This window comes from Etheostoma cragini, chromosome 7 (assembly GCF_013103735.1).
Source record: "Etheostoma cragini isolate CJK2018 chromosome 7, CSU_Ecrag_1.0, whole genome shotgun sequence".
Classification (NCBI taxonomy): Eukaryota; Metazoa; Chordata; class Actinopteri; order Perciformes; family Percidae; genus Etheostoma; species Etheostoma cragini.
The window spans coordinates 11,088,168-11,113,564 of record NC_048413.1 but is presented as its reverse complement, the minus strand read 5'-3'; the positions used below and the strand labels follow the sequence as shown (position 1 = coordinate 11,113,564).

The following is a 25,397-nucleotide window of genomic DNA, read 5'->3' as shown; positions in this document are numbered from 1 at the left end:
GCTTTGGTGCCAATGAGGAGAACCTCGGTTTTATTACTGTTTAATTTGAGGAAGTTTTGGGTGAGCCAGATTTTTATTCAGAGGTGCAATCCGTAAGGGAGGTGGGCGGGAGAGTGGACGAGGGTATGGTGGAGAGGTAGAGCTGGGTGTCATGGGCGTAACAGTGGAAGTGAATGTTAAATTTGCGGAAGATATTGCCGAGGGAAAGCAGGTAAATGATGAAGAGTAGGGGCCCCAAAACAGAGCCTTGGGGCACACCTGAAGTGACGGAGGAGGGAATGGATTCACAGGACTTGAGTTGAATGAACTGTGTGCGACCAGAGAGGTAAGATGTGAACCAGTCTAACGGAGTGTGGGTGATGCCAATGGAAGATAGCCTATTGAGGAGGGTGGTGTGACAGATGGTGTAAAAAGCTGCACTCAGGTCGAGGAGGATGAGGAGTCCAGAATCAGCTGCCATGAGGAGGTCGTTGGTGATTTTGATGAGTGCTGTTTCAGTGCTATGGAGGGGGCGGAAACAGGACTGGAACTGTTCATACAGGTTATTGTGGGATAGGTGAGAATGGAGTTGAGAGGCAACTGTTTTTTCCAGAATTTTGGAGAGGAAGGGTAGATTGGAAATAGGACGGAAGTTGTTGAAGTTGGATGGGTCGGCACCAGGTTTTTTCAAAATAGGGGTGATGGCAGCAGTTTTGAAGGATGTAGGGTGTATGTGTTATATGATCAAAGCTCTTAAACGGCTACAAAATGTATCCTGCTGGTGAAATTGTTTCGTCAAATACAGACTGCCGTTTTACCATTAAGCACATGCATTCAATCTAGAGTTACAAATAACTAATCAAGCTCACAATAAGTAAATGGAAATAAAATTATTCACTGTGCTTGAATTCAGTATGTTCATTTAATCAATTTAATTTGGGCTCTCACACACACGCACACACACGGGTACTGCAAGCTTTCATCTGACACATGATTTGACTGAGTCTGCACGATAGTGTCAATTTTATTCTACATTACTTGGTTAAAGCAGCAGCATGTTAATTTGACTGTTTTTTCACAGGTGAAATTGAATTAAGCCAAAGTGTATGTTCCCTCTGTAATTTGGTCCTGACCAAGTGGGCATTGTTCTACAAATGGATAATGGAGACTGGGGCCATAGGGTAAGAGATGGATAGAAGACTTGAATAGGAGTAGTGTCCGACATTTGTTTCTGATAGATAAATGTTAAATTTCTGCCATATAAAACTAATGCAGTCTAATAACTTCCCTACTTTAAGTTCTACCTTCATAAAGGTTGTAATGTTGGGATTTTATTGAAACTTTTTAAAGAAGTGTTTTATTTAACGTTTTGATCATTTGGGAGGCTGTATTATGTGTTGCTGATGAATTGTATTACATTATATTGAGTCTCCCTGGTATTACTAGGGAAGACACTTTTTAATATAATGCAACACACAGCACCACAAACTACATGATTTAGTGTAGAGCCTTTGTAATAGACTCTATTTATTTTAGCTAGGTTGGCAGCTGAAATTCCCACTGTTCGTGTTATTGTCTACAACTGCAGGATACAAATGCTAACTTACTTTAACTTCACAAAAACGTGATTCTTATCCTCTCCTTTGTTCCTTTTTTTTTTCCTGCCATAGATGAGTACTCCTGTCACCTTGAACGTAGGAGGCCACCTGTACACCACCAGTTTATCCACCCTGCAGCGCTATCCAGACTCCATGCTGGGTGCCATGTTTCGGGGAGATTTCCCCACAACTCGCGATTCCCAAGGGAATTATTTCATTGATCGCGATGGCACACTGTTCCGGTACATACTGAACTTCCTGCGGACGTCTGAGCTGACCCTCCCCTTGGACTTCACAGAGACAGACCTCCTTAGGAAAGAGGCGGACTTCTACCAGATTGAACCTTTGATCCAATGTCTTAACGATCCCAAGCCACTCTACCCTCCTGACATCTTCGAGCAGGTTGTGGAGCTCTCCAGCACTCGGAAACTGTCCAAATATTCAAACCCAGTCGCCGTTATCATCACACAGCTAACCATAACTACGAAGGTTCACGGCCTGCTGGAAGGTATTTCTAACAACTTCACCAAGTGGAACAAACACATGATGGACACCAGAGACTGCCAGGTGTCATTCACCTTTGGACCTTGTGACTATCACCAAGAGGTGTCCCTAAGGGTTCACCTCATGGACTATATCATGAAACAAGGCTTCACCATTCGCAACACGCGTGTGCATCACATGAGTGAGCGTGCAAACGAGAACACGGTGGAGCATCACTGGACTTTCTGTCGACCAGCTCACAAGGTTGAAGACTAAAGTTACAGCGGATGACGTTATTGTTTGATATGTCTTCATATTACACAAGATCAAAAAAGGACACATTTTGACCTGTTTCAGTGTCACTAATGATTTTTTTTCTTATTTTGATCAATGTGATACAGTGGAACAAGACTTGAAGTCCAGACAGATAGCATAAAAACAATGGAAATGTGAATTTTTGATTTATTCACCTGTAAGTGCAAGAACATTTCTTATCTGTGCTACCACTACATATTTGACATTTCTTGAATAATAAATACTCCATTTGGTCTTCAAAGCAAAAAATTCTTACGAAGCAAAAAGACCCTATAGCAATGATTTAATATGATTTTATGTACAGTATTTAGGGACACCATTATACCCCCGATGATGCCAATGTATGTAAATTGGCTTTTAAAGAAATAATTGTAATTTATTGTGGTTTCAATACCTGTATCTATTTTTTCCAAAGTCCGTAAACTGATTGTAAACATGTAGCCATGATTTGAAACTATGTGCCTAGATATAGTATCAAATCTATGTCTAAACATGCATTAATGTGCATTTAGATCAAAAGAGAAAAGAATAATTTGATTGTAAAAAGGTTTGTACCACAGACTCAGGCTGTCTTGGCCATGTTTTTGACTACAGACCCTTTGGATCCCAAGTTTTCAGGAGTGAACCTTTTTTAATAATAAATTATGATTATCTTTAGCCCAATTTACAGTAGATCGTAAAATGAATCTCTTAGCTCTCTTATCTCCTTGTATTGTACTATTCTGAAGGCCCTAGTCATCGTTGCATGTGTCTGAGTGTGTTGTGTTTGTATATGTATTTGTGCGCTTGCAGTATTATGTCACACTGTTACGGTTTAGAGCTCATATCAGCAGTAATGTGTTTGGTCAATCTAGCCAAAATAAACCCATTTGTGTATTTGTCTTTATTTTTATTTCATGGTTGAAATTTTCACCTTAACTTGATATTCTTACACAAAGTGTTACACCAGGGCTTTGGCTACTTATGAGGTAGTAAATGTGACAAATTGTGTTATTAAGCATTTTAATTAAGTATTTCAGCAATGTGGCATACATTTTTAATTATGTTTACAATATGTTTTCTTGCATAGTTAGTCATAATTGTGATACCAATGGAAGGCTGTAGGCCTTACATATGCCAGGCTGCCAGTTGGACTTCATGCTTTCACGTATTTCCTGTGGTAAAGCACAAAGATGGCAGGTAATAATGTCCTCAATAACATTTTCCATGTCAGAAAACAAATTTAAGTAAATAAAATGCTAAGATTTTTTTTTAGCAATTGTACTACTCATTATTCATTAGTTAAAAATAGCCATGTTAAACTTCATTGTAACATGTAACATTTGTATGCCAGTGCAACCCTATTTTTTTGCATTCATCTTTTAGTGTTTTAAGATTTAATGACAGAAAACACAACCGGATGTTACGACTCTTCTTCGGTGCGTTCGTTTTATAAACCAACGTCGAGCTGCTGTGGACTCTTGACAGCTCGTTTAATAACGCCCGTTTTCTTTACGCCGGGAAACAAAACAAGCGCACTCTCTGCTTACGTCCGTTCTTGCTACAAGAGTGAAGGACATGAGAAAAGTCAATACCTGTTCTAGCCTGAAAACAGCAGTTTGTTTTCTTGCCGCATTGAAGACTGTAGACTGACACTGTAGACTTATGTCTGTATGTTAGCCAGGATGTTTAATAGGAGAAATAACATTAAATATGTACTGAGCCTTGTCCCGGGTAAACAACGTCTTGGGACGTACAGGTTTCTTCCCGTCTTCTTTTGCATCGGAGGCGTCATGGAGTGGATCATGATCAACGTGAGGATAGGAAGGGAGACTTTCTGTAAGTGTAAATTTGCAAATTGAGTTTCTTCTCAGCGGTAACGTTTAGTCCTTTTTTTTTTTACTTTGTATTTACACTAACGTTAGCTATCGTTAGCATGATGTAGACTTCTGTTAGCCTGTTAGCCCTGGGTCTTCGCACGTACCTAAGTCTGTTGAATATAGCTGTACGTCCGTAAGCAAATAATAGACCAAAACTGCTAAGTAGCAACATTTGCAGTACATAATATATTCTGACTTGCCAGAGTGTATTACTTACCTATGTATGGCAAGCTATTTCACTTAACATTAAAGTCACCCTTCACTCAAAAATGTGTTTTTGGAAATGTTTATGTCACCTAAAATATCTGACCCTGACTATACTGACTTGTGTTTGTGCTAACTTCGCCACTAGAGACGTGTCTCTCTTACATTCTTGCGTTACCTCTCTAGAAGAGGGAGATGTGTGTCCACCATAGACTTCTGTCCATTTATATTAACGATGGTGTCCACACCGAAATCTGAGATTCAAACTTATCCTGGCAAATTTTAATAGGTACATCACTAATTTGTAAACCAATCGCTTTCTAATACTCAAAAGCCATTAAAGAAACCTGAATTATCACAGTTTAGACCGTCACGGTTTCCACAGTGGCTTAAATGTAGTGCTCTGCTGTGTGTTTCTGAAAAGATTTTAGGCAAGAAATAAGCTATGCAGTTGCTTAATGTATCTTCATTTTAAATTGACTGCAGTTTAAAAGATTTTTGTGACTTTTTAGGAGGTGGTGAGTTGAGCTGCTCCTAATTTACATAAAGTAGCCTGGACCCCAAGTTAATGCAAATAAGGAGCAGGCAACTCAACTGTCCGTCTCTCAAAAGGGGCTGCGATGCTCCCAGAATGCATTGCGCTGCTGCCTAGACAATGAATGGGAAAAGTGGAAATGATGCTACCTATGGACATATACCTTCAGTACGGAGAGTGAAAACACATAGTCGTTGTAGCTGTGTCAGTCACTGCCAGTCATGATACTGTACGAGTCGCTGGTTTGCACAACAGACTCCAAATCTGAGTCTGGTGGAACTCCATGACAACCGACCATGGGACTCTGTGACATCAGGAGTCTCAACCTAGAGGTACTTTGTATTGGGAAAACCATGTTAAACAACATATTAAACATACAACAGAATATTTTTGTTACATACTTTAAAATGTGTCTGTGGGGGGACTTTAACTTTTGCAATGTAATGACATGTTGCATGTTTGTAAGTAATTGTAAAGTAAGTAACTTGTAAGAGTGCGTTTACAGTGGATCTACGGTTAGGACTGTGCTTGAATACAGATTTGGGACACACTCAACGACCTTGTTGGTCTTTCAAACATTTTCAAACGTCCCTCTCCTCCTCTGCCTTACTGTCATTAGCAAATCAGGAAAAACAGAGAGAAAGGTGTTTTTTTTTTTTTTAAGAAGCACACAGTACAGGCAGTTAGATGGGTCAGACATCTGCAGGACATACATCACAATGTACATTGATTTAGTACCTCAGTATTCATTGAAGTGGTAATATTTTTGTTGTCTCACACAAACAAATACTGGTAACTTATATCATTAGACCCTGATACAGACTAAAAAGACAAGAAAAACTAAAAAAGACACCATAATGTATATTATGAAAATGTGACAACAAAAATCAGAGATTGATATTCAGATGATCATCACCAATGGTGGAAGAAATACTTAAATTATTTAGCAACGTATGTATGAGTCTTCAAAGTAACTATGCTATGCCTGTCAAATAAATTTAGTACAATATTTCCTGCGGGAATTTAGTGAAGTAGAAGTTCTATAAAGTAGCATGAAAAGAAATAAACTCAAGTAGTAGTACCTCAAACTTTATACTTTTGATTGTTTTCACTGCAGACATTTTAATTTGTCACTGCAGGAAAAGCACAGGTGAAAACAAATAGTGTAGAAGATGGCTCACTTATATTAAATATCCCAGTAAGCAATGCTAGTGAGCCAGCACCCTGGAACCGGCTCACCTAAATGGAGTGCAGTCATAACTAATGTTATTAATTACTTACTGCAGTTTTAGCTGAATCAAAACTGCCTGTTTCACAGGTGTCTCATTTCAGTCTCTTAAATCTGTTTTCTTTAATTCTGTTTTCTTTCTAGATGATGTCTACCGAAGAAAACGATCAGAGCGGGAGTACATGCAGAAGATAGCCGATGGTGTGATAGTTGTCGAAGAGCCTGCAGCCAAGTGAAGGAAGGTCGGATTTAATGTGGACTTCACGTGTGTCCTCTAAGGACACATCCTTGGACCCATGCTCCTTTACTTGTTTCCAACCGGCTGGAATGGACTTCATAGTATGTTACAACAACTGTATCACAGTTATGAAGGAGTAAAGAGTGAAAAGCTGATGGAGAAACATGCACATTTATTGTTAATATGATTTTTAGCTAAAAAAGAAAATCCAAAGAAATAATGGTCTCATATTGATTTGACAACAAGTCAATTTTGATGGGTTATGTTTCAAACATTGCATAGCACCTGCCAAGACAAACCACTCTCAACTAAATTGTAACAAAAAGGAAAATGCAAGAAATAATCTTGGATGATTTTGCACAGATGTGTTCATTACTGGTAGATAGAATTTGATAAGAAACAAAAAACACACAAGCTTGTTTAAAATACTGCTGTTCTGTTATAATACGTTTTCTGTTTGATAATGAAAAACTGTTGAAGTCTTGAACTGCACGGTAGATTTGAATATATAAAATCTAAATTAAGAACTGCATTTTAAAAAGTATTGTACCATATGTGTCTGTATCATTTATTCCCCTTCAAAAAAAAAAAAGCAGGCTTGGTTATTTCAGTTGTACCACCCAATAGGGAGAGAGTGCAGACAGATGAAGCTGTTTGGGTGCTTCGACAGCACAACAGGGTTCCCGTCCAGTCTCAACTCGTCCATGTTGGTCCGGATGTAGCAACTGTTGTTACCTCTGCAGAATGTCTCGTCTGTTACTGTGGAGAGCTTGTTGTTCTGCACAACAAACAGGAGAAACAATCCAAGGACACAACGTGTGCCCGTCATGTAGCTGCAACTACTTGCACCGCAGGAAGAAAAAAAAGTAATCAAATCGCATCTTCAGAGCTCCTCTGATTCATTTCTGTGATTGCAGTGAATTACTGAAACACTTCCATGCAGATGCACGGTGTAAAGAGATTCTGGAAGTTGGGGCACTGCTGTCAGTTCATTGTTTCCAAGGTAAAGATACGCCAGTCTCGTGAGTTTCTGCAACAACAAAAGACCACTGCTTTGAATCAGGCGTCTTGCTGTGTTAAACATCTAAACTCGTGCAAAGTACATAATGTCTTCAACATTTTCAAATTAGATCAGTTGGCTATCTTACTTGTTGCCTTCACACCCTGGGTTTTAAGATGGTTGAAATTGGCATTGAATGACACCAGCTTGGCGGGCAGCATGGGAAGTTTAGTCAGTCTGTTTTCTGCAAGAGCAAGATCTGAGAGTTTTGAAAAAGCTCCATCGTCTGTCAGCAATGAGATCGCCAGTAAGGTCGATTCTTTTTAATGTGGCTGGAGAAAAAGGCACCACAAGGGGAGAGAGCTTAAAAGTTGGCCTTCACTAAAGAGTTACATTTCATAATGACTTTTATTTACCCATGTCTGCAAAGTCTTTGTTTCTTATTTTTGTGATTTTGTTGAAACGTGCATAGAGATGTTCTGTTTCCTTTGGCAGTGCTGGAATGGCTGACATTTCAGGGGACACCTCCTCACAGTAAACGGATCCACTCAGGCAAACACACAGCAGACAGGTCGGCATCTCTGAAACCATCACAGTATTTATTTCATCACCCTTGTACACAAAGGTTTTTTTTTCCCTTGTTTGTCTTACGAAAAAAGTTGACTAATTGGTCTCAGCGAAGTAACTGTGCAACTTAAAGCGCACCACACGTAGTTTAGTTGGGGACACTTCCCACTTCCAGATCAACCCCATTATTACATAACATGGGCTTTAGCTACGTTCACAAAAATGGGAAAGAATCCCTCAAAGTGTTGCATAATCGGCTTTGAAACGGTTGTTTATGAACTATTTATCTGTTTAAAGAAACCTTACCATTAGCTTTTGGTGCTGCTGCTGGGTTAGTGTCTGAGTCTTGAAGGGTGCCATAGTCTGGAAAGTTCTGTGAAAAAGGATAACTCGTCATTAAAGCTTCTTCCCAACTCAAAAACATTATGCATTTCTTCGACTGGCTTCTTGACAAAAGATGCTCTTAACGTAGGTTTTCTGACTTCCATGTATTCATCTTTTGCTGCAGAAGACCGTATCCATGGGAGCAAAATAGATGTAAAAATGAAAGTCCTAAACTGCATCATTGTTTGTTAGTTGCTGGTGAGAGAAGCGAGTGTCCGTCTGCTAGGCTGCGATCTGAGGTACATATTAGCAGGGTCCATTTCCATCCAGTTTTTTATATTTTTTCATATTAAGCTGGCAGTATGCTGTTGAGGAAGAAAAGAAAAACTTTAACTCAATTCATGCTGTGTTTGTGATGATCTCAGCTGGTCAGGGTGGGTTGCAACGTGAGTCTAAACACTATATGCTATATTTTTTTGTACGGCAAACACACAGGTCTGTTGATCTTGAGCAAAATGGTGATTAAAATAAATGTAGGCAAATCATTCATAATGAGCTGCTTTTAAATTTTACTTTTACTGACAAAAGAATGTTTCTGGAAAAATTGAGGTCCTGAATTCCAGTAATTGAAGGAAAAATGGAGTGATTTATTGAATGAATTGCCAGAGCAAGCACGAAACTGGAAAGTAAAAATAATTTTTTGAATACTGTATGTCCTTTATTCAGCCTAATTCCTCAGTTCAAATACCAGCTCAATAACAGCAGTTAATGCACTCTGTCTCTCTGGGAGAAGGCGGTTCCCCTGTTACAAGTGACTATTTCTCAAGAAACAGACAGTTTGGAGGGTGATGGAGTATTTTGCTTATGTTTGTTTATTAATCAGTTTGCCATTGATGAGTTCCAGTCTGCAGCTATATCCCTTTTCCAAAATGATGACGGACATTTTAGCATTCAAGTTAACTGAATCCAGATACCAGCTTTTCTCTATTCACAGCTTTAAATGGGAGGCGTCCAACTGGAAAATATACATGCTTCCTTTCCACAGAGGTAATACAACTATTAATATTACTACTGTATAAGTACTATAAGTACTCTGCATACAAGCTATAGTCAGTTATTGCCTAGTCGTGCAGAAGTGTACCACCGCAAACACCCTCCCACAAATATCAGCAGGACAGGTCAAGTTCACAAATTTCATACCAGCTGAGTAAAATCAAGAGCCTCACACAAGAATGCAAGCATCCTGCAGTCAGCGCGAGATTGGAAACTGGAAGGGGACCTTGATAAGAACTTTGATAAGAACCCCCAGAAATAGTGGCTACAACACTACGGCCAGACATGGTACTGTGGTCTCCGACAACACAGCTGGCATATGTTGTTGTGCAATTAACAGTACCATGGGAAGATGGGGTTCAACAGGCTTATGAGAGGGACAATAATTAATATTCCAACCTGGCAGCTGAAGCATCCCAGGATGGTTGGAAGACCAGCATCTTCCCAGTAGAGGTTGGCTGCAGGGGATTTGTTTCCCCATCTACCACCAGTTTGGTGAGAAAAATAAGGGTGAAGGGTCGCTCTCCAACAGGCCATAAAGTTCATGTCAAGTGCTGCTGAAAAAAGCAGTAACTGGTTCTGGATCAAGCGCAAGGACCCCAACTTGGCAGCAAGGTGGAAACAGATGGTATGCGGTCAGGCTTAGTCCCGACTCAGGGAGAAGGACGCCCCCTGCCATGAAGAGTCCATAAGGGAAATGGAGGGTATGGCATGGAGGGGGTGTACCTGGGACGCTGGGAACACTGTTGAGCCCTTTGTAGACGTTGTGGGCTTCAATCAGCGAAAGGTGGATGAAGCAGGGTGCCCACCTGATCTCCCTAGTGACACACCTTACCCCCCTTTTCACCACTCCACACCGGCAGCTACTGTAAAGAGTTTCCTACTAAAGGGATTGAAACATCTAGTTATTTTAGCTTTGCTACTGAAAATGTAGAAAACTGTGATAAAGTCAGTTAATTAATAATTGATCGGCACAAAAATGTATCAATTTAATTGATTTAACCCTTCATTGTGCAAAAAACATCAATGTGAGGAGTTTTGTTATTGCACAACAAATTAAATATTGTATTGGACTTTTGTTCAAACAAAACAAGCGAAAATGTATCCTTGGGCTCTGGGAATGTTTTACTATTTTATGACATTTTATAAACTGATTATTCAAACAATAAATAAAGGAAACACGATAATTGAAATGTTTCTCATTTACATCACTGTTGTCATATGCAGTCATGCAAAGATTAGACATTGAAAGGTTTAAAGATGTTTTTATTGATTGTGCTTATCATGTCCAAGCCCCTGCACGGACAACATCTGAACTGCTAAAGTGCCCTTGAGCAAAACACTGAAGCCCTGCTGGTTCCAGTGGTCCCACTGTGCGGCTGACTTTACCTTTAACCTTGCTGTGCAGGATGGAAAGCAAAAAGAGCTTTCTTACATGTATAAAGAGTCCCATTTACATAATCGGATGTATCCCTACAAGTATAGGAGTCTCCCGATTACCCGCCCACAATTATTATAGTTATGTGACTTTTGAATGCTGCTGCAGACAGCTCATGTTAAAGCAGTATGCTATAAACGCGTTTTCCACCGTGTGACCAGTCTTGGATAGAGTTAATTCTATCTGAGTAACTAAAACTGAAAGCCGCTGCCAGACAAGGACCAGCAGCTAGGTTAATATGCATTATTTTTGCTTTAATTAAATTTGGATTAAAAAAAATCCCCATGTAACCGTCTCAATCATGGAAGGAACCGCCTATTGTGAAAATGGTAACTTTAAAATCGGTTAGATTATGAAAATGTGATGTGAGAGCACAAAGTACGTGTTTTAGAAATTCGATATTTTAAGTTTGACTATATTAATTATCGTATTTAGCGTATGGGCAGTGTTAGCATTACGTAAGACAGATGTGTGGTGAGAAAAGAGGAAACAGAAGTGCTAGTGTAGCGGAAGTGGTACTGCCCTGAACGATACGCTGAGCGAGACGGAGGACGGAGGCTGAATCGTCCAGAGAGAGAGAAAAAAAAGCAGGACTAAAAGTCGCCAATATTGTAAGTGTAAAAACATCACAATGTATACATAGCGCATTATAATATTAGATTTTCATTCGTAGCTTAATGTTAGAATGTCTGTTTCATCGTGTTCGATTGAATCCTTTAGAGAAGTCACCATGATAACGGAGCTAGCTAGCTGGGTTGTAAAGGCTAACGTTAGTGGGTTAGCTAGCTCGCTAGCTAGAAGCTAATGCTAACCAGTGAGCTAAACGACGGTCGGATTCCATGACACTTTGTTCTGACAGGCTCGTCAGCCGGGGCGGGCCGTGATACAGCTGTTGAAAATGAATTAAACGTGAAAGTAAAGCATTGCAGTACAATATTTTATTTCTGTGCATTATCAGAAATAGCAAATGCTGATTGGCAACACCCTAACCGTGTTTTTATTTAACGAAAGTCAGTCGTTGCTTTTGCTGGCCTAGCTAGCTAACGGACCTCACCGTCAAATAGCCGTAACGCTACGTTAGAAGACGCTAGCTAGCTAACTGTTAGCCACTCCATTCGCTTTTCGTGATCATGAATACGACAAATTAGCAACAGTAATGTTATCTAATCCAGTTAGGTTGCTGACGTAGTTAAATATTAACAAATCATATTATGGATCAGATTGGCCGCACATAACAAGCTAACGTTAATATCAGTTAGCTAAATGTAGCATCCCGCTAGCTGTGTTAGCAACATAAGGGGAGGGCATTTATGCCGCATTCGGGACATGTCGGAATAATCGTATAAATGATTTCCTGAATGGGGAAATTTGCGTGAATGGTCCCAACAACGCGGAAAACTACGCGTATTACTTATCGTGTTGGCGTAATATTACGAGCTGACATGGCGGCCGAAAGCAATTGTTGGCTAATCATTTTTAGTTCAAGTAGTGCAAATGATTTTTATTTGAGTGAAAAATAACTGGTGCAGCAACACGTCTGGCACAAAATCACTCATATGTAGCTTCAAAGTGGAAATAAACACTAACAGCTATTGTGAAACGCTCTGAGCAATACAATATCATATTTTTAGCGTCAATGTTTTTCCCACATTACGGTCTTAAGATCAAGAAAACACCGAACTCGGAAGAACAACTACATAACTCTGGAAATCCGAGGAGCACATGAATGCAGCTTAAAACCCGAACCTGGAAGGCTTCGGTTGGTGATTGAAACAACATTAAACGAGCCAGTAAACCGTTGTGCATATTAAATTCTACATATTGTAAATGCTAAGACTGATGATGATAGTAATTCAGTCCTATTCGGTCAAAATTGGGCTAAGGACAAGAAAGGATTAGAATCCTATCTACTAACGCAAGCTGGCAGCTAACCTTAGCCAGTGATGTGTATGGTTGACCCACTTGCCAGAGGGGCCCAGTTCTCAATGCTTATCCCCACTTTCAATTCAATTCAGTGGTTTCCTAGCTTTAAAGTCCTGGTCTGCCAAAGCAAAATAATATTAGTTCATAACAAAAGTGTTTAAAGCACACAGAAATGTCTGGTGAATGGACAATAGCATTCATCCTTGTTTTGGATTAAGTACAAATGACAACATCTAATAAAGTGTTTTCTTTCCCCCAGTCTAGAAAATGGATAAGAACGACCTGGTACAGAAGGCCAAGCTTGCTGAGCAGGCTGAGCGCTACGACGACATGGCCGCAGCCATGAAGTCGGTGACAGAGCAAGGTGCAGAGTTATCAAATGAGGAGCGCAACCTTCTCTCTGTTGCCTACAAGAATGTAGTAGGAGCCCGCCGCTCATCCTGGCGCGTCATCTCCAGCATCGAGCAGAAGACTGAGGGCAATGACAAAAAACAGCAGATGGCACGTGAATACCGGGAGAAGATTGAAGCAGAGCTGCAGGAAATCTGCCATGATGTCCTCGTAAGGGTTTCTTATTTCATTGGTGTTCAAAGACATTCCTAATTCATACACTCTTAAAGACTGCTTGTGTGGAATTTAGCCTTATAATCTCAAAACTGAACTATTTAACTGTTGTTTTCAGGGGCTACTGGACAACTTTCTCATTAGCAATGCAACTGCTGCTGAGAGCAAGGTGTTCTATCTGAAAATGAAAGGCGACTATTATAGATACTTGTCTGAGGTTGCATCTGGGGATGCTAAAAAGGGTAAGTGAGGACATGATTACCATTATAAATTTGTACTGTAAAAATGCGCTTAAAGCTGCATCAATGAATATTTTATAATAACAACGGGTCAAATAACTATTTGAAAGGGTCGTGGTAGTGACGAGCCCACAGAGTTATCACCCAACTCCTCAGTCCCTCTCAGCTCTGTATAGCGTCTTTCAGCTAGTTTTTGGCGTTACTGCCTGCAAATTTATTTTGATTCACAGCTCTTGTCACTTTGTTTCCAGCAATAACACAAGAAACAAATAGCAAATAAAGTTGTCCCAGAGCTAGTAAAAACAGTGGAGCATTTACCACCTAAAAAGACAGTTATTTCCCTCAGGACTTGATGGAGTCTGAAACAATGCTAAGAGGAGAATGAATATTGGACTTATGAGAATGTGCTAGGCAGACACAAATATGACTCCAAATGAATGCTAATGTTTCTCCGGGTCTGCTGAACGTGTAACAGGCAACTGTTTGGTATACCATTTGTCATTTTAGTTATAAGGAGACAAAACTGTGTTTCATCATGTTTGTTTTGCTGCCCCCGTGTGGCCAAAAATAAATAGCTGTTTTAAAATGTGTTGTAAATGGTGAAGGTTAATTTGTTTTGTTCATCTTTTCTTTCCTACAGATACAGTGGATAATTCCCAGCAGGCGTACCAGCAAGCTTTTGACATCAGCAAGGGGGAGATGCAGCCAACACACCCTATCCGGCTTGGCCTGGCCCTCAACTTCTCAGTCTTCTACTATGAAATCCTCAACAACCCGGACAAGGCCTGCAGCCTGGCTAAGACGGTATGAACTAAAGCCATGTCATAGTTTTGAAACGTTTTACATTAAGTGTACTTTTTAAGATTTGAAGACAAACATTACAAATGGCATGACACCTTAGGTACATTTGATCACGTACATACATTGCAAGGGTTGGGTAGTCACTGCCAAACTGTACAAAGGATGCTGCAGGTCTTATTACTTTTACTTTTACTATTATATACTTATCCTGTGTGTTTCAGGCATTTGATGACGCCATCGCTGAACTTGACACTTTGAACGAGGACTCTTACAAAGACAGCACCCTGATCATGCAACTACTAAGGGACAACCTGACTGTGAGTTTTAAGCCCAGTGCTGTTTTTCCTCGGATTGATCCTGATGTGTTACACAAATTATAATGTTTTTCTTTTTCTGTTCCCAGCTGTGGACATCAGAAAACCAGGCAGATGAGGGAGAGACCGGAGATGGGGAAAACTAATGGAATTGCACTGTTAATCCACCTACACTCTTATCTTAAACACAGACAGCTTATATACATCCCCCTCCACTCCATCAGCTCCTCCCACTTCTGTATGACAAGCAGCCTGAATTGCTCCTGACCAACTAGTTTACCCCTCTCAGTTCACTGTGAGGTGACAGGGTAATTTTCAGTAAGCAGATTCAGTCACTTTGTGGAAACATGTTGTATTGATTAGTGAGTCCATGTTGCTGTTGTTTTTGTCGGCTTTGTGTGTATGTCTGTATGTAGTGAGAGAGGATGTGAAAGATTGTGTGTGGGTGTGTATGGCCTGGGGGGGGAGGGGAGGGGGGTGTTGTGAATTCTAATTGTCCTTCCAAATCCCTTTGTCCCAGCTAGTTAGTTGTGCATTTTTCATCCCTTTTTTTTGTTACTTTCTTATTTGTGATTCCTCATGATATTTACAGGTTTTATTGTATGGTAATTAAACTGGCAGTTGATTTCCACCAAACACTGTGATGGTAGGCGTTCCATTTGCTTCACAACACAACCCCAAAACAGTTTTTGTGTTTGAAATTTTCAGACACGCGTACAATCCTGTATTAACAACTAACTGCAATTCTGCTGTGGGCTCATACAGAAAGGAGGCAGGCTGTATTGTGACACTGACGTCTTGGTGTAATGCTCCTTGATCATGTTCACAAATTCAGTTTAGAAGGGACCCCTTTAAATTGTCATGTTAGATTTGCTCAGACATCAGACATTCCACATTTATTAGGCTTTTGGAAAGGCAGTACTCCTTTTGGGTTTTTTTTGAACGAAGTATGGATTGTCATTGTAGTTTTACTCACTGTTCAGGTGCTGCTTGATATCAGTACAATGAAAATTGTATGTGCGTAAATGTGGTTCCATGTATTTTGCAAGATTGACTATCATCTGTTTGTAAAACCTAAAGTAACCTTTTATTGATGTTAATTGAAAATGTCTTACCACACTGTATCAACCCTGCTTGCAAAATATTCCTCTTAAAGTGGTTGTTTTCTCCAAAAGAATCTGTGCCTGGCTTTCTCTTGCAGCCTTTTTGGCAGCATCTGCTTGTCGTTTTTAAGAAATCTTAACGGTAACGAGTAAGACATGACAAATTTTGATTGCTAAATCTTGACCTCAGTTTTTACCCAGGTGCATCTCTCTGCTGTTAAGGATAGCTAGTTGTGAATGAACGCCTCAAAAATCAGGTCTATTTTGAAGGTGCAATTTGGAGACGCCCAAGCCATCACTTTGGAAAGAAGCGCAGTGTCACAATACCATTTATCACCACTACATTCCACATATTGTAGTTGAAGACACCATTCCACATTATAGCTGACAGTCTGTTTATTCTGACAATGCTCCAATGAATTGAAATATCTTCTGTTTAAAAAAGAAAAAGAAAAAAAAATTCATGTCAGCTTATTATGCTTGATGAAAATGCAGTTAGTGAATGTGGAACGAAGCCTGTCTGTATATCGGGTATCTACTTGCTTTGTTTTTACTGACAAGTCTTATGGCTAAAAATTTGCTTCTGTAACAGTCTATTACCCAGTGCACACACGTGGTTGTGAAAATTTAGAATAGCTCTAAAAAGCAATGATGACATGGAGGTAAACAATGGTTGGTGTAATTCTAGCTTTGTGTTTATGTATCTTAAAACCATTCTAGTTTCACTATACATGTAAGAAATAGGAAAGTGTCAAAGACCATTCAGTGAAATAAAGTTTCGTTTAAGATAACCGGTAAATTACGTCTTCATTTTTGTTCACAAGGAATATTAATATGGTTTAGAAATTCATAAAATCGCTCAAAATCAAATCTAAAATCTAATCTAATCGATTCTGACAAAAGTGTGGATGGGCTTTGATTTCAGCCAGGGCCTTGCAAACGACCACTAGAGGGTGAGATAGACGGAAATAGATTTTGGCCCTTGACATGCGAGAACTTGTTTTCATCGCGGAGTATCACGTCCGTTAACCTCTGCCCACTCACAGCTTAATTAAAACGACGATTCGCGGAGGAGTCGTGCAGGTGTTCCACGGTCATAATTAAACGAAAACAACCTCCCGCCCATGTGGAAAGTGTCGAACAGCGCTCGCTACCCGCTACACTGAAAATCATACATCAGCATTCCGACGCATTGGCTATTTAAAAGCCGTAAGTAACGTGGATTTTAAGCGATTTTCACCGGTGTGTTTGAGATTTAGTTGCTGCTTCTACAGTAGATATCAGCTAATTTTGATGCGAAGTGTTCGAATAAAATGTAGCTAACTTTTTTCAGCTAGCCCTCTTTACATTTTTCTGGTAACAAGTTCAATGATATTTTATGAACTTTAAATTTGAACTAATTCTTGTAGCGCTAGCTTGATATGTTTAACCTTATTAAAGCACTGCTATAATTAGGTGACAATATTTTGGTAAATGTTAGCTAGTTTGTGAGGCCGTTTTAGCCCAGCATTTAGCCCCCCCCCAAACACACACACAACTAACATTAACGTACATAGTTTTTTATTTTTATTTTTTTAAACAATATATCCTTATTACCATGTACTCAATTGTCGGTTCATTAGGTAACGTTACACATTGCTAGCTAAAGTAAATTTAGTAGCTATGATGTAACAGTCCTGCAGTAGTTAAATCCTACCTTCATGAAGGTTTGAATGTTCATTTTTTTGTTAAAACATTTTTAGAGGTGTTGAGACAACATGGTTATTTTGAAGGACGTTTTTAGTTAGCTGGACAGTATTGAACTGTATTGCAATAACTTTGTACAGAGAGGTGTTTGTAATATTTAGTCAAGTTTATCCTCATTTATTTAAACAGGATGGACCTAATAAATTGTTTTTCTGCATAGTGATTTGACTTTGACTAGGGCTTTAAAAATCATAGCCAGTCAAAAGCACAATCATATTTTTTTTATATGAAAAATATGATAATACACATGTAATTCAGAGTACTGTGGCTTAGTAGCCAACTCTCATTTCATGATCAGCAAATTTTAAAGTTGCCATTCCACTTCAAGTTTAATTTTTAAAATGTAAATGCGTTATTAAAATAAAAAACTGATGTGTGGTAATGCAGGCAAATACAACACCCCTGCAATAAAACCTACATTCATGGTGGTTGTAATTTGAAGTTTTTGTTGAAACTGTAACGAAGATGTTTGTTGTACATTAATGATGTACACTAAAAAGAAATACTGATGATGTGTGATAATGATAAATTAAAACATTAAATAACCTGTTTAGGTCCATTGTTCTAACCTTAGCCCAATCAACACTATGGTCAACATAAATGCGATATGATAACCTAATGTAGATATAGTGGCAGAGCTGTTCAGATAGGTTTGCATGGGATGTAATGGGATGTCAAAATGTTTCTTTTTTTTATTGTTAGAAAATTATACTATGTAATTCTCATAACTGATAAGATTCTTCTTTCTTGAACTAGCTGTCACCCAAGATGAACAGCAGTGGACAAGCGTATCCCCTCGCTTCTCTGTATGTAGGCGACCTGCATTCTGATGTTACGGAGGCTATGCTTTACCAGAAATTTTCTCCTGCTGGACCCATCATGTCGATCCGTGTATGCCGTGACATCATAACACGCAGATCTCTGGGATACGCCTACATAAACTTTCAGCAACCAGCTGATGGTAAAGTACCCATTTTGGCCAAAACTTGGTAGTCAAACTATTTTTATCACTCGAAAATTATTTCACGAGAATAGCGACTTTGCAACATGGTGTCACACACTACAGCTTTAAAATGTGATGGCTCTACTGATGGCGTATCAATATTAGAGTACGTGTTGCTCAGTAGTAACATCCTATGATGTACTTTGCTGCTGACGTTTGTGTACGCAGCGTAACAGCGTGATGATGGAAATCAAGATGGTATTCACCCAATATCAAGTATTTCAGAATTGATCCTAGGAGGACTTTTTAGCTTATGAGTGAAGCAATAACTCCCTTTTTATCAAGCACTTGCCACACACATTAAATATAGTGTAAAATAAATCTTCAACTAATACTGCTCAGTCTATTGTTGAAATTATTTGTTGCATAAGTCAAATAAAATATTGCTGTTACAGTCAGAACCAGACAACCGCACAAGACGAAGTTGCAAGTGTGTTGCTGCGTTTAAGCTTGTGTGCATGCAGAGGCAAATGTTTTCGAGGCATTGGTGCAGCAAATTAAGTTGTTTAACTGTGGGATGAAAACTGTGGGGTCAAGTTTGACTAACCCGTCAACAATGCAAATTGAATCAACTGACAAAGAACCAGATGAACCTAAATTTTAAAGGAAAAAAGGAATTTGTAAAATGTTGGGTCTTTTATGTCACACTTTCATTATTAGGCTGACGTATAACTGCACAGTATCCTAATTACTCAAAATATAAAGTGACTAAAAAATGGCAACCAAAAGTTAGTGTGGAGCCCTGCATAATCTTGTATTGTGTGTTGGGGTGCGTTATGAGAACATGTTAATTTTAATGACTGAAGGGAGTTTGTTTATTTTTCAATTTAAGCGGAGTGCGCCTTGGATACAATGAACTACGACGTTATTAAGGGTCGGCCTATCCGAATAATGTGGTCTCAGCGTGACCCGGGACTCAGGAAGTCTGGTGTGGGAAACATCTTCATCAAGAACATGGATGAATCGATTGACAACAAGGCGCTGTATGATACCTTCTCAGCCTTTGGCAATATTTTGTCCTGCAAGGTAAGTGCCCCGGGTCATCCTTTTGAATACGGCATGGTTGCCTTTGCTCTCTGGTCTTTGCCAGCTTGTTTGTTCCATGTGTTTTATTGTTTATTGTTTCATTGAGTATTAAGCATGTTTGATAATCCCATATCTTCTGCAGTCAGTGTTGGATGGTAACGTTTTTATACAAGAGCAGGGCGTTTAAGTACACATTTAAACTCGAATGCAAGGGGATTTTATTTTTGGTAGTAGCAAAAACTATAATTTGCAGGATTTAATGCCTTTGTCTTTGTAGGTTGTTTGTGACGAGAAAGGGTCCAAAGGCTATGGATTTGTTCACTTTGAAACTCACGAGGCTGCAAACCGGGCCATTGGAACCATGAATGGGATGCTGCTGAATGATAGGAAAGTGTGAGTAAACTAAATACAATCTGAAAAGGTGGCAAAAATACAAATTTAAAAAAAAGTAAGTTGAGGTAAAGAATAGTGCAGAATATGTATGTTAACTGTATAAACTGTAAATTAATTTGGAAATGTTTTTTTGTTTTTTTGCTGCTCAGTCGAAAGACAGGTAATCAGTTGGAATCTGGCATTGTCAACCCAAAGGCCCATTTTCTGGGGGGAGCATGTCAGTTCTTCCTGCTTAGGTCAGTGAATATGTAGGATATGTGTCTAGGTTTGTTTGTGTGTATTGTGATTTTTTTTTTTTTTTAGGTTCAAACAGGCAGAGTTAGGTCCTCTAAAAGCTCTCATGTCCTTACAGTGTAGGTTTGTCCTCTACCTTTTTTAATTCATGATGAACAAACACATTTGTATTTGTTCTTAAAGAACCCCTCCAATGCAAATCAAGTGTTTAGCCTTGTTAACATGTCCATTAGGGGTGTAAATCACATTATATCACAAAAGAAAACTGTACAGATTCTTTGGACTTTGAATTAAAGAATATTCCCTGATGTCCCAAGTCTGCCACAGTACAATTTTGATTTTATTTAGGGTTCTGCACCCGATATGAGACAATGAATAAGCTCATTTTACACAATCAGTTACATTTATATGTAAAAATTTACAAATAGCCACTAAAATAAGATCTCTAGTAAACCCAGTTGGCAGATTTGAAAATATTAGCGATCGCCCAAGCCTAATTTGACTCTTCCAGAAGTTTAAATTAAAAATAAACTACACGTTTGTAATAAAAACAATAAATGCAAAGTTTAATTTCCAAATAAAGGTGCATCTTAAAGATGACGATATGTCATTTGTGTTTTCCCTTTGTATCAATAATTACATTATATGGCATTTAGCTGAGACTTTTATCCAAAGCAGTTTCCAATTAAGTGCTTCAACCCTGAAGGTGTGAACTCCAGACAAGTAGTAAGTGCAAGTAAATTAGTTTTAAATAAGCAAAACTACAAAGAGCCATATGAAAGTGCAGCTTCAAGAAATTTATACTGTATTTATTTTAACTTTTTTTTATTTTTATGTTTATCAGAGGTGTTGTCGGAAGAGTAAAATATTGGATTGATGATTGAATATATAACAATCCAGATTGAGGTATCGTTACACCCCTAATGTCCATATGGTGTTCTTACACCCTATAAGATATAGCATGAGCATAATAAGCAGTCAAATTATGACTGAGAATTCATGGCTAAGCATTTCTGCCTTGGATATGCAGTGTACCAATGAAAAAATGGATTCCGACAGCCAATGATTTATATGTCACATGCCTAAGGAGCCAATCCAATTGACATACTTTATGTCTCTGGAGGGGGACTAGGAGTAAACATTTACTGAAATATGTGTCTGTTTCAAAACAATTTTTGTGGGACTTTATGTGCTAAAGTCACGATGTTTGTTGATTTTTTGTGCTTAATGTTTGTCCCCATCGACAGTCTTGTCTTCTTGGTCTTTTGATGTGGTGTACTAAAGCCTAAGACAAACATTTTTCTTTGAAATCCCTTCATTATTGTTCCCTTTCCCTTGGTGATGGGTTTGGTTCTGTTTGCAGTTTTGTTGGCCACTTTAAGTCCCGCAAGGAAAGAGAGGTGGAGTTTGGCACCAAAGCTATGAAGTTCACCAACGTATACATCAAAAACTTTGGAGAAGACTACACTGATGAGAAACTCATGGAAGAATTCACTGCATTTGGTAAGAAATACACACAAAAAAAAAAGTCCTTTGTGTCCTACTCGGCTCGGGGGTGTTCCGTAATGAATTCCTTGCCACAGTTCAAACAACTCTTTCAAACAACTATTACTTTGCATATCGGATAGTTACAGACTGTTTTTTATACTCCAACCTTTAGGGAGGACTCTCAGTGTGCGAGTGATGAAGGATGAGAGGGGTCGTTCACGAGGATTTGGCTTTGTAAACTACGCTAACCACGAGGATGCTCAGAAGGTAGTGTGTGTCAAGTTTCTATGTCAACCCAGATGGATACCTACCAACAGCAGCAGTTCATTATATTGACATTAATGGTGTGTGTCCATATAGCGGTTTTCTTGTTGGCAAGGCGCTGGAGAGCGCAAAGGGTGGGTTTTGTTTCTATGACATATGTACGGAGATAACAGCACCAACATTCAGTGTCTGGCAAATCTGCTCCAACAAACGGGCTTTTCTGTCTTTGTTGTGTGCTTTCTGTCATATCATACAGCTCGGGATAGATAGACACGACAAGGACAGGCTTCTCCTCCATTTTCTTAGTTTTTTTTTCTTCCCCCACCCCTAATATCAACTGAAGTTAACTGCTCACACAATACAATGACGTGATCCCAGAACGTCCCAGTTAGATAGTAAAGGCTGCGGGGCGACCTCTAGCTTTCCTATTTGTTTATACTATCTAATAAAAAAGAAAAGCCCCCCCAAAAATACATTTTGTAAACATATTCCTTGTTAATTTTTACAATTATTCCCCGAAAGAACAAAGCAGGCCTGCCTTGTTGCAAGGTCCAGATTTCAAAACTTGCCATTTTCAGCGTGTAGCTTGCTAACTCGAAGTTTGTTGCTGTTTCCCAAAGTGAACACAGTTTGACAACGGAAGGCGAGAGACATACGGTGGAACATCCATCGTGCATTTAGCTTACTACAGCTGGGAACCTTAAGTGTGGTGGGGTGTTATCATTTACCCTATTTTTATTTGGCTTGCCAGACTACTTGTCCTGCTTCCAGTGATACTGACTGTCCTGATTTTGTCATAAAAATATGTAATATAAATAAAGGGAAAAGTGCAACCACTGTTGACTGACACATTTAGAATCTGTTAAACGTGTCTCATGTTGATGCTTCTCCTTGTTTTCCCAGGCAGTTAATGAAATGAATGGAAAGGAGATCAATGGGAAGATCATCTATGTTGGTCGGGCTCAGAAGCGGCTGGAGCGCCAGGGAGAGCTCAAGCGCAAGTTCGACCAGATCAAACAGGATCGCATCCAGCGCTATCAGGTGCTGCTGCATACTGTGGATATGGGCATTGTTATTTAAAGACATTGTTAATGGTCTTGTTCCTACCTATTTAGAGTTTTATAGAATATAATGTTTTATTCAGATGTTAATTATACAATGTAGTTCAGCTGAGCGCACTGCAGGTTAATTTATAGCAGTCACTGACAGGGATCGGCATCTTTGCAGATAATTATGAATTTGATAACAGAGGTAACATAAGATGACAATTTTTAAATATAAATAATAGGGGTTATGTTGTGTCTGTAAAAATAAACCTGCTGTCCTTATTCTATAAAATATTGTCAATATTCCCAATACCGCAGATAAGACCTGAAGTAGACACAATGTAAAGGCCCAAGGCTGGAGGCATGTTCTAAACGGCGTTCCCCTAGAGATTAACTACACCAAAAAAGATATTTTTAAATGTTTGGATAAACTACAGATTTAGTAATTAGAGAGATTATTCCATTGATCATTCTACAGTTTTTGAGTGGCTTTTGTCCCTGTGTTGTCTTTGTTGTCCTTTTCACAATGGCAACCTGCTAACTGTCAGATTCAGCTGTCTACATCACATGTTGACATTTGTCTGAAACCTCTGGAAACGGTAACACTTCCTTTTGAGTCCAACAGAGGATGCACTTTGTAAATATAAAGAATGATGAAAAAAACATGAGTGATTGATCTTCTAATCTAATGTGGTAAGAAAGCCAAGGAGTGTATTTCCAAAATGTTAAAAATAAATAAAATAATTATAATTTAAAACTAAGGTTTGACTATATCTTTCTTAAATCAGATTGACATGTGCTTTACTGGTTTCAGCTGATTATCAGCTTGGACATCAAATGATAGTTTATAACCTCACTTTAATGTACAAATTTATACCAAAGGGTGACATGAGCCAATTTACATAGTATAGAAGACTGCAAAATATGAAAAATTAAATGTATGGTATATCTGTATTCATTTTTAAAGGTTGGAAGGCATAAAACTTAGCATTTCTTAATCTGTCTGATTCCAGGGGGTGAATCTGTATGTGAAGAACTTGGATGATAGCATAGATGACGAGAGACTCCGGAAGGAATTTGCCCCTTACGGCACCATCACCAGTGCCAAGGTAATGAGACACGGTTTGGGCCACCTTCACTGAAATTTGCTAGTACACACATTGTCATTTTTTGTTGATTTAACAGAGGTAGTAATACAACTTCACAAGCATGCCCAATAAAACTTCAAGGGATACTAAAAATGTATCCTCTCAGTATGAAGGACTCACCCCCCTGTAGACGTACTGAATACCGGCAGTCAATGCAGATAATGTCCTTTTTCACAAAAGTGAAACGCAGCTCTGGTCATCTTAATAATACTGAAATTATTATAGTTGCAATGTATTTAAGCAGTGCAGGATAAAATTTACTTCTCAAACCGTTCCCAGAACACAGTCCACATACTTATCCATTTGTATGCTCAATATGTAAAACGTCATGTTTTAAACAGGGCGACTGGCAAAAAAAAACTTTTATAATAAATACAATGGAAAAATGAAAACATTAATGATAATCACAAGTATTTGACAAAAACCAATAGGAGCTCTTAACCTTTTAACACAGTTCGTTGCTACCCCACGTAATTCAGTGTTCGCGGTCCAATTTGACCGGAGAGTTTTAACTGCTCTTATTTTTGCATAAATACCAATAAATGACTATGCATTTTTAATAGAACATTTGTTGTAATTAGCTGTGCGTGTGTGTGTTTGTTGTTGGTTCACATGCATGTGTGTGTGAGAGTGTCTCCCTCCCTCCTCTTGCTCTGTTTGTTCACTGTTATTTGCCTCTTCATGTTGTTTGCAGAGTAAAATGAGGGCTAAGCAACATGAAAACTGCTCATATAGTGTCAGTCAGTAAATTTCAGACCTGGGCATTGAACGGTGAATACGCTGTTATCCCTAAAAAATGTCATCTTTTGGTCACAAACATCACATTTACAAAATGTGAGGTTCTCGTTAAGGGAGGACCACATAGCACGAGTAAGAAGTAGTTGTTGATACATTGTTTGATTTTGGAATGTTCTTTTCGTGGGGGGGAAGGGCACATAAGTACAGGAAAGAAGTGGATTCCCCATGACTCACACTGAACTGCTTTGGGAAAGGTGTGTTTCATTTGAAGGAAGGACGTGTGAGGAGGAGTAGGAGGAGTATGTGAAAGAGATGGGTTCCTATAATTTACACAAAATTGATTTGTTTGGCAGGTGTGGTTCACATTGGGGGAAAAGTACATTATTACATTGTAACACTGAGATCCCGTAATTTACTCTAAAATATCTTGTAGAAAGTAGGATTAATGTGTAGAATGGGCACACAAGCACAGGAAGTGTGTGTGTGTGTGTGTGTGTGTGTGTGTGTGTGTGTGTGTGTGTGTGTGTGTGTGTGTGTGTGTGTGTG

General features: G+C 39.0%; 5 protein-coding genes across 9 annotated transcripts in view; 4 read left to right on the top strand and 1 right to left on the bottom strand.

The window, feature by feature from the left end:
• The window catches only part of kctd6b (potassium channel tetramerization domain containing 6b), a 4,342-nt gene extending 1,085 nt beyond the window's left edge, over window positions 1-3,257 (top strand). Inside the window, exons 2-3 of one of the 2 annotated variants that reach the window (XM_034876470.1) lie at window positions 1,061-1,160; window positions 1,650-3,257. In XM_034876470.1, the coding sequence (XP_034732361.1) occupies window positions 1,134-1,160; window positions 1,650-2,336 (714 nt within the window). In that variant the 5' untranslated portion in view covers window positions 1,061-1,133 and the 3' untranslated portion in view covers window positions 2,337-3,257. The remainder of the gene's footprint in view (window positions 1-1,060; window positions 1,161-1,649) is intronic. The other variant, XM_034876471.1, reaches the window with a different exon arrangement.
• A 502-nt stretch (window positions 3,258-3,759) lies between these two features.
• On the top strand, window positions 3,760-6,661 carry LOC117947263 (small integral membrane protein 4). The gene is made up of 2 exons (XM_034875961.1): window positions 3,760-4,193; window positions 6,346-6,661. The coding sequence occupies exons 1-2, from the start codon at window positions 4,028-4,030 to the stop codon at window positions 6,435-6,437; spliced, it is 258 nt and encodes an 85-aa protein (XP_034731852.1). The 5' UTR covers window positions 3,760-4,027; the 3' UTR covers window positions 6,438-6,661.
• Window positions 6,592-8,647, bottom strand: LOC117947264 (mimecan-like). The gene is given in 7 exon segments (XM_034875962.1): window positions 6,592-7,217; window positions 7,371-7,469; window positions 7,580-7,727; window positions 7,729-7,771; window positions 7,856-8,020; window positions 8,313-8,379; window positions 8,459-8,647. Coding segments are annotated over 7 exon segments (807 nt in total). The 5' UTR covers window positions 8,573-8,647; the 3' UTR covers window positions 6,592-7,046.
• Window positions 8,648-11,227: 2,580 nt separating this feature from the next.
• On the top strand, window positions 11,228-16,556 carry LOC117947261 (14-3-3 protein beta/alpha-1-like). The gene is made up of 6 exons (XM_034875960.1): window positions 11,228-11,432; window positions 13,004-13,305; window positions 13,427-13,550; window positions 14,188-14,351; window positions 14,570-14,665; window positions 14,752-16,556. The coding sequence occupies exons 2-6, from the start codon at window positions 13,012-13,014 to the stop codon at window positions 14,806-14,808; spliced, it is 735 nt and encodes a 244-aa protein (XP_034731851.1). The 5' UTR covers window positions 11,228-11,432; window positions 13,004-13,011; the 3' UTR covers window positions 14,809-16,556.
• Window positions 16,557-16,702: 146 nt separating this feature from the next.
• The window catches only part of pabpc1l (poly(A) binding protein, cytoplasmic 1-like), a 13,854-nt gene continuing 5,159 nt past the window's right edge, over window positions 16,703-25,397 (top strand). For 2 of the 4 annotated variants that reach the window (XR_004657203.1, XM_034875957.1), the window contains exons 1-9: window positions 16,703-16,974; window positions 18,268-18,472; window positions 19,347-19,540; window positions 19,818-19,933; window positions 20,083-20,169; window positions 21,531-21,670; window positions 21,828-21,922; window positions 22,823-22,960; window positions 23,979-24,074. Coding sequence is in view for 3 of the 4 variants with exons in the window: in XM_034875957.1 (XP_034731848.1) it covers window positions 18,280-18,472; window positions 19,347-19,540; window positions 19,818-19,933; window positions 20,083-20,169; window positions 21,531-21,670; window positions 21,828-21,922; window positions 22,823-22,960; window positions 23,979-24,074 (1,059 nt within the window). In the remaining variant the exon portion in view is untranslated. The remainder of the gene's footprint in view (window positions 16,975-18,267; window positions 18,473-19,346; window positions 19,541-19,817; window positions 19,934-20,082; window positions 20,170-21,530; window positions 21,671-21,827; window positions 21,923-22,822; window positions 22,961-23,978; window positions 24,075-25,397) is intronic. The other 2 variants (XM_034875958.1, XM_034875959.1) reach the window with 2 other exon arrangements.

Bases quoted from the DNA above. Each gene is read 5' to 3' on its own strand.
- LOC117947263 (XM_034875961.1), top strand. From the start codon at position 4,028: ATGTTAGCCAGGATGTTTAATAGGAGAAATAACATTAAATATGTACTG. The intron at 4,194-6,345 runs GTAAGTGTAAAT...TTTTCTTTCTAG, and splicing joins GATAGGAAGGGAGACTTTCT to ATGATGTCTACCGAAGAAAA.
- LOC117947261 (XM_034875960.1), top strand. From the start codon at position 13,012: ATGGATAAGAACGACCTGGTACAGAAGGCCAAGCTTGCTGAGCAGGCT. The intron at 13,306-13,426 runs GTAAGGGTTTCT...TGTTGTTTTCAG, and splicing joins AAATCTGCCATGATGTCCTC to GGGCTACTGGACAACTTTCT. The intron at 14,352-14,569 runs GTATGAACTAAA...TGTGTGTTTCAG, and splicing joins CCTGCAGCCTGGCTAAGACG to GCATTTGATGACGCCATCGC.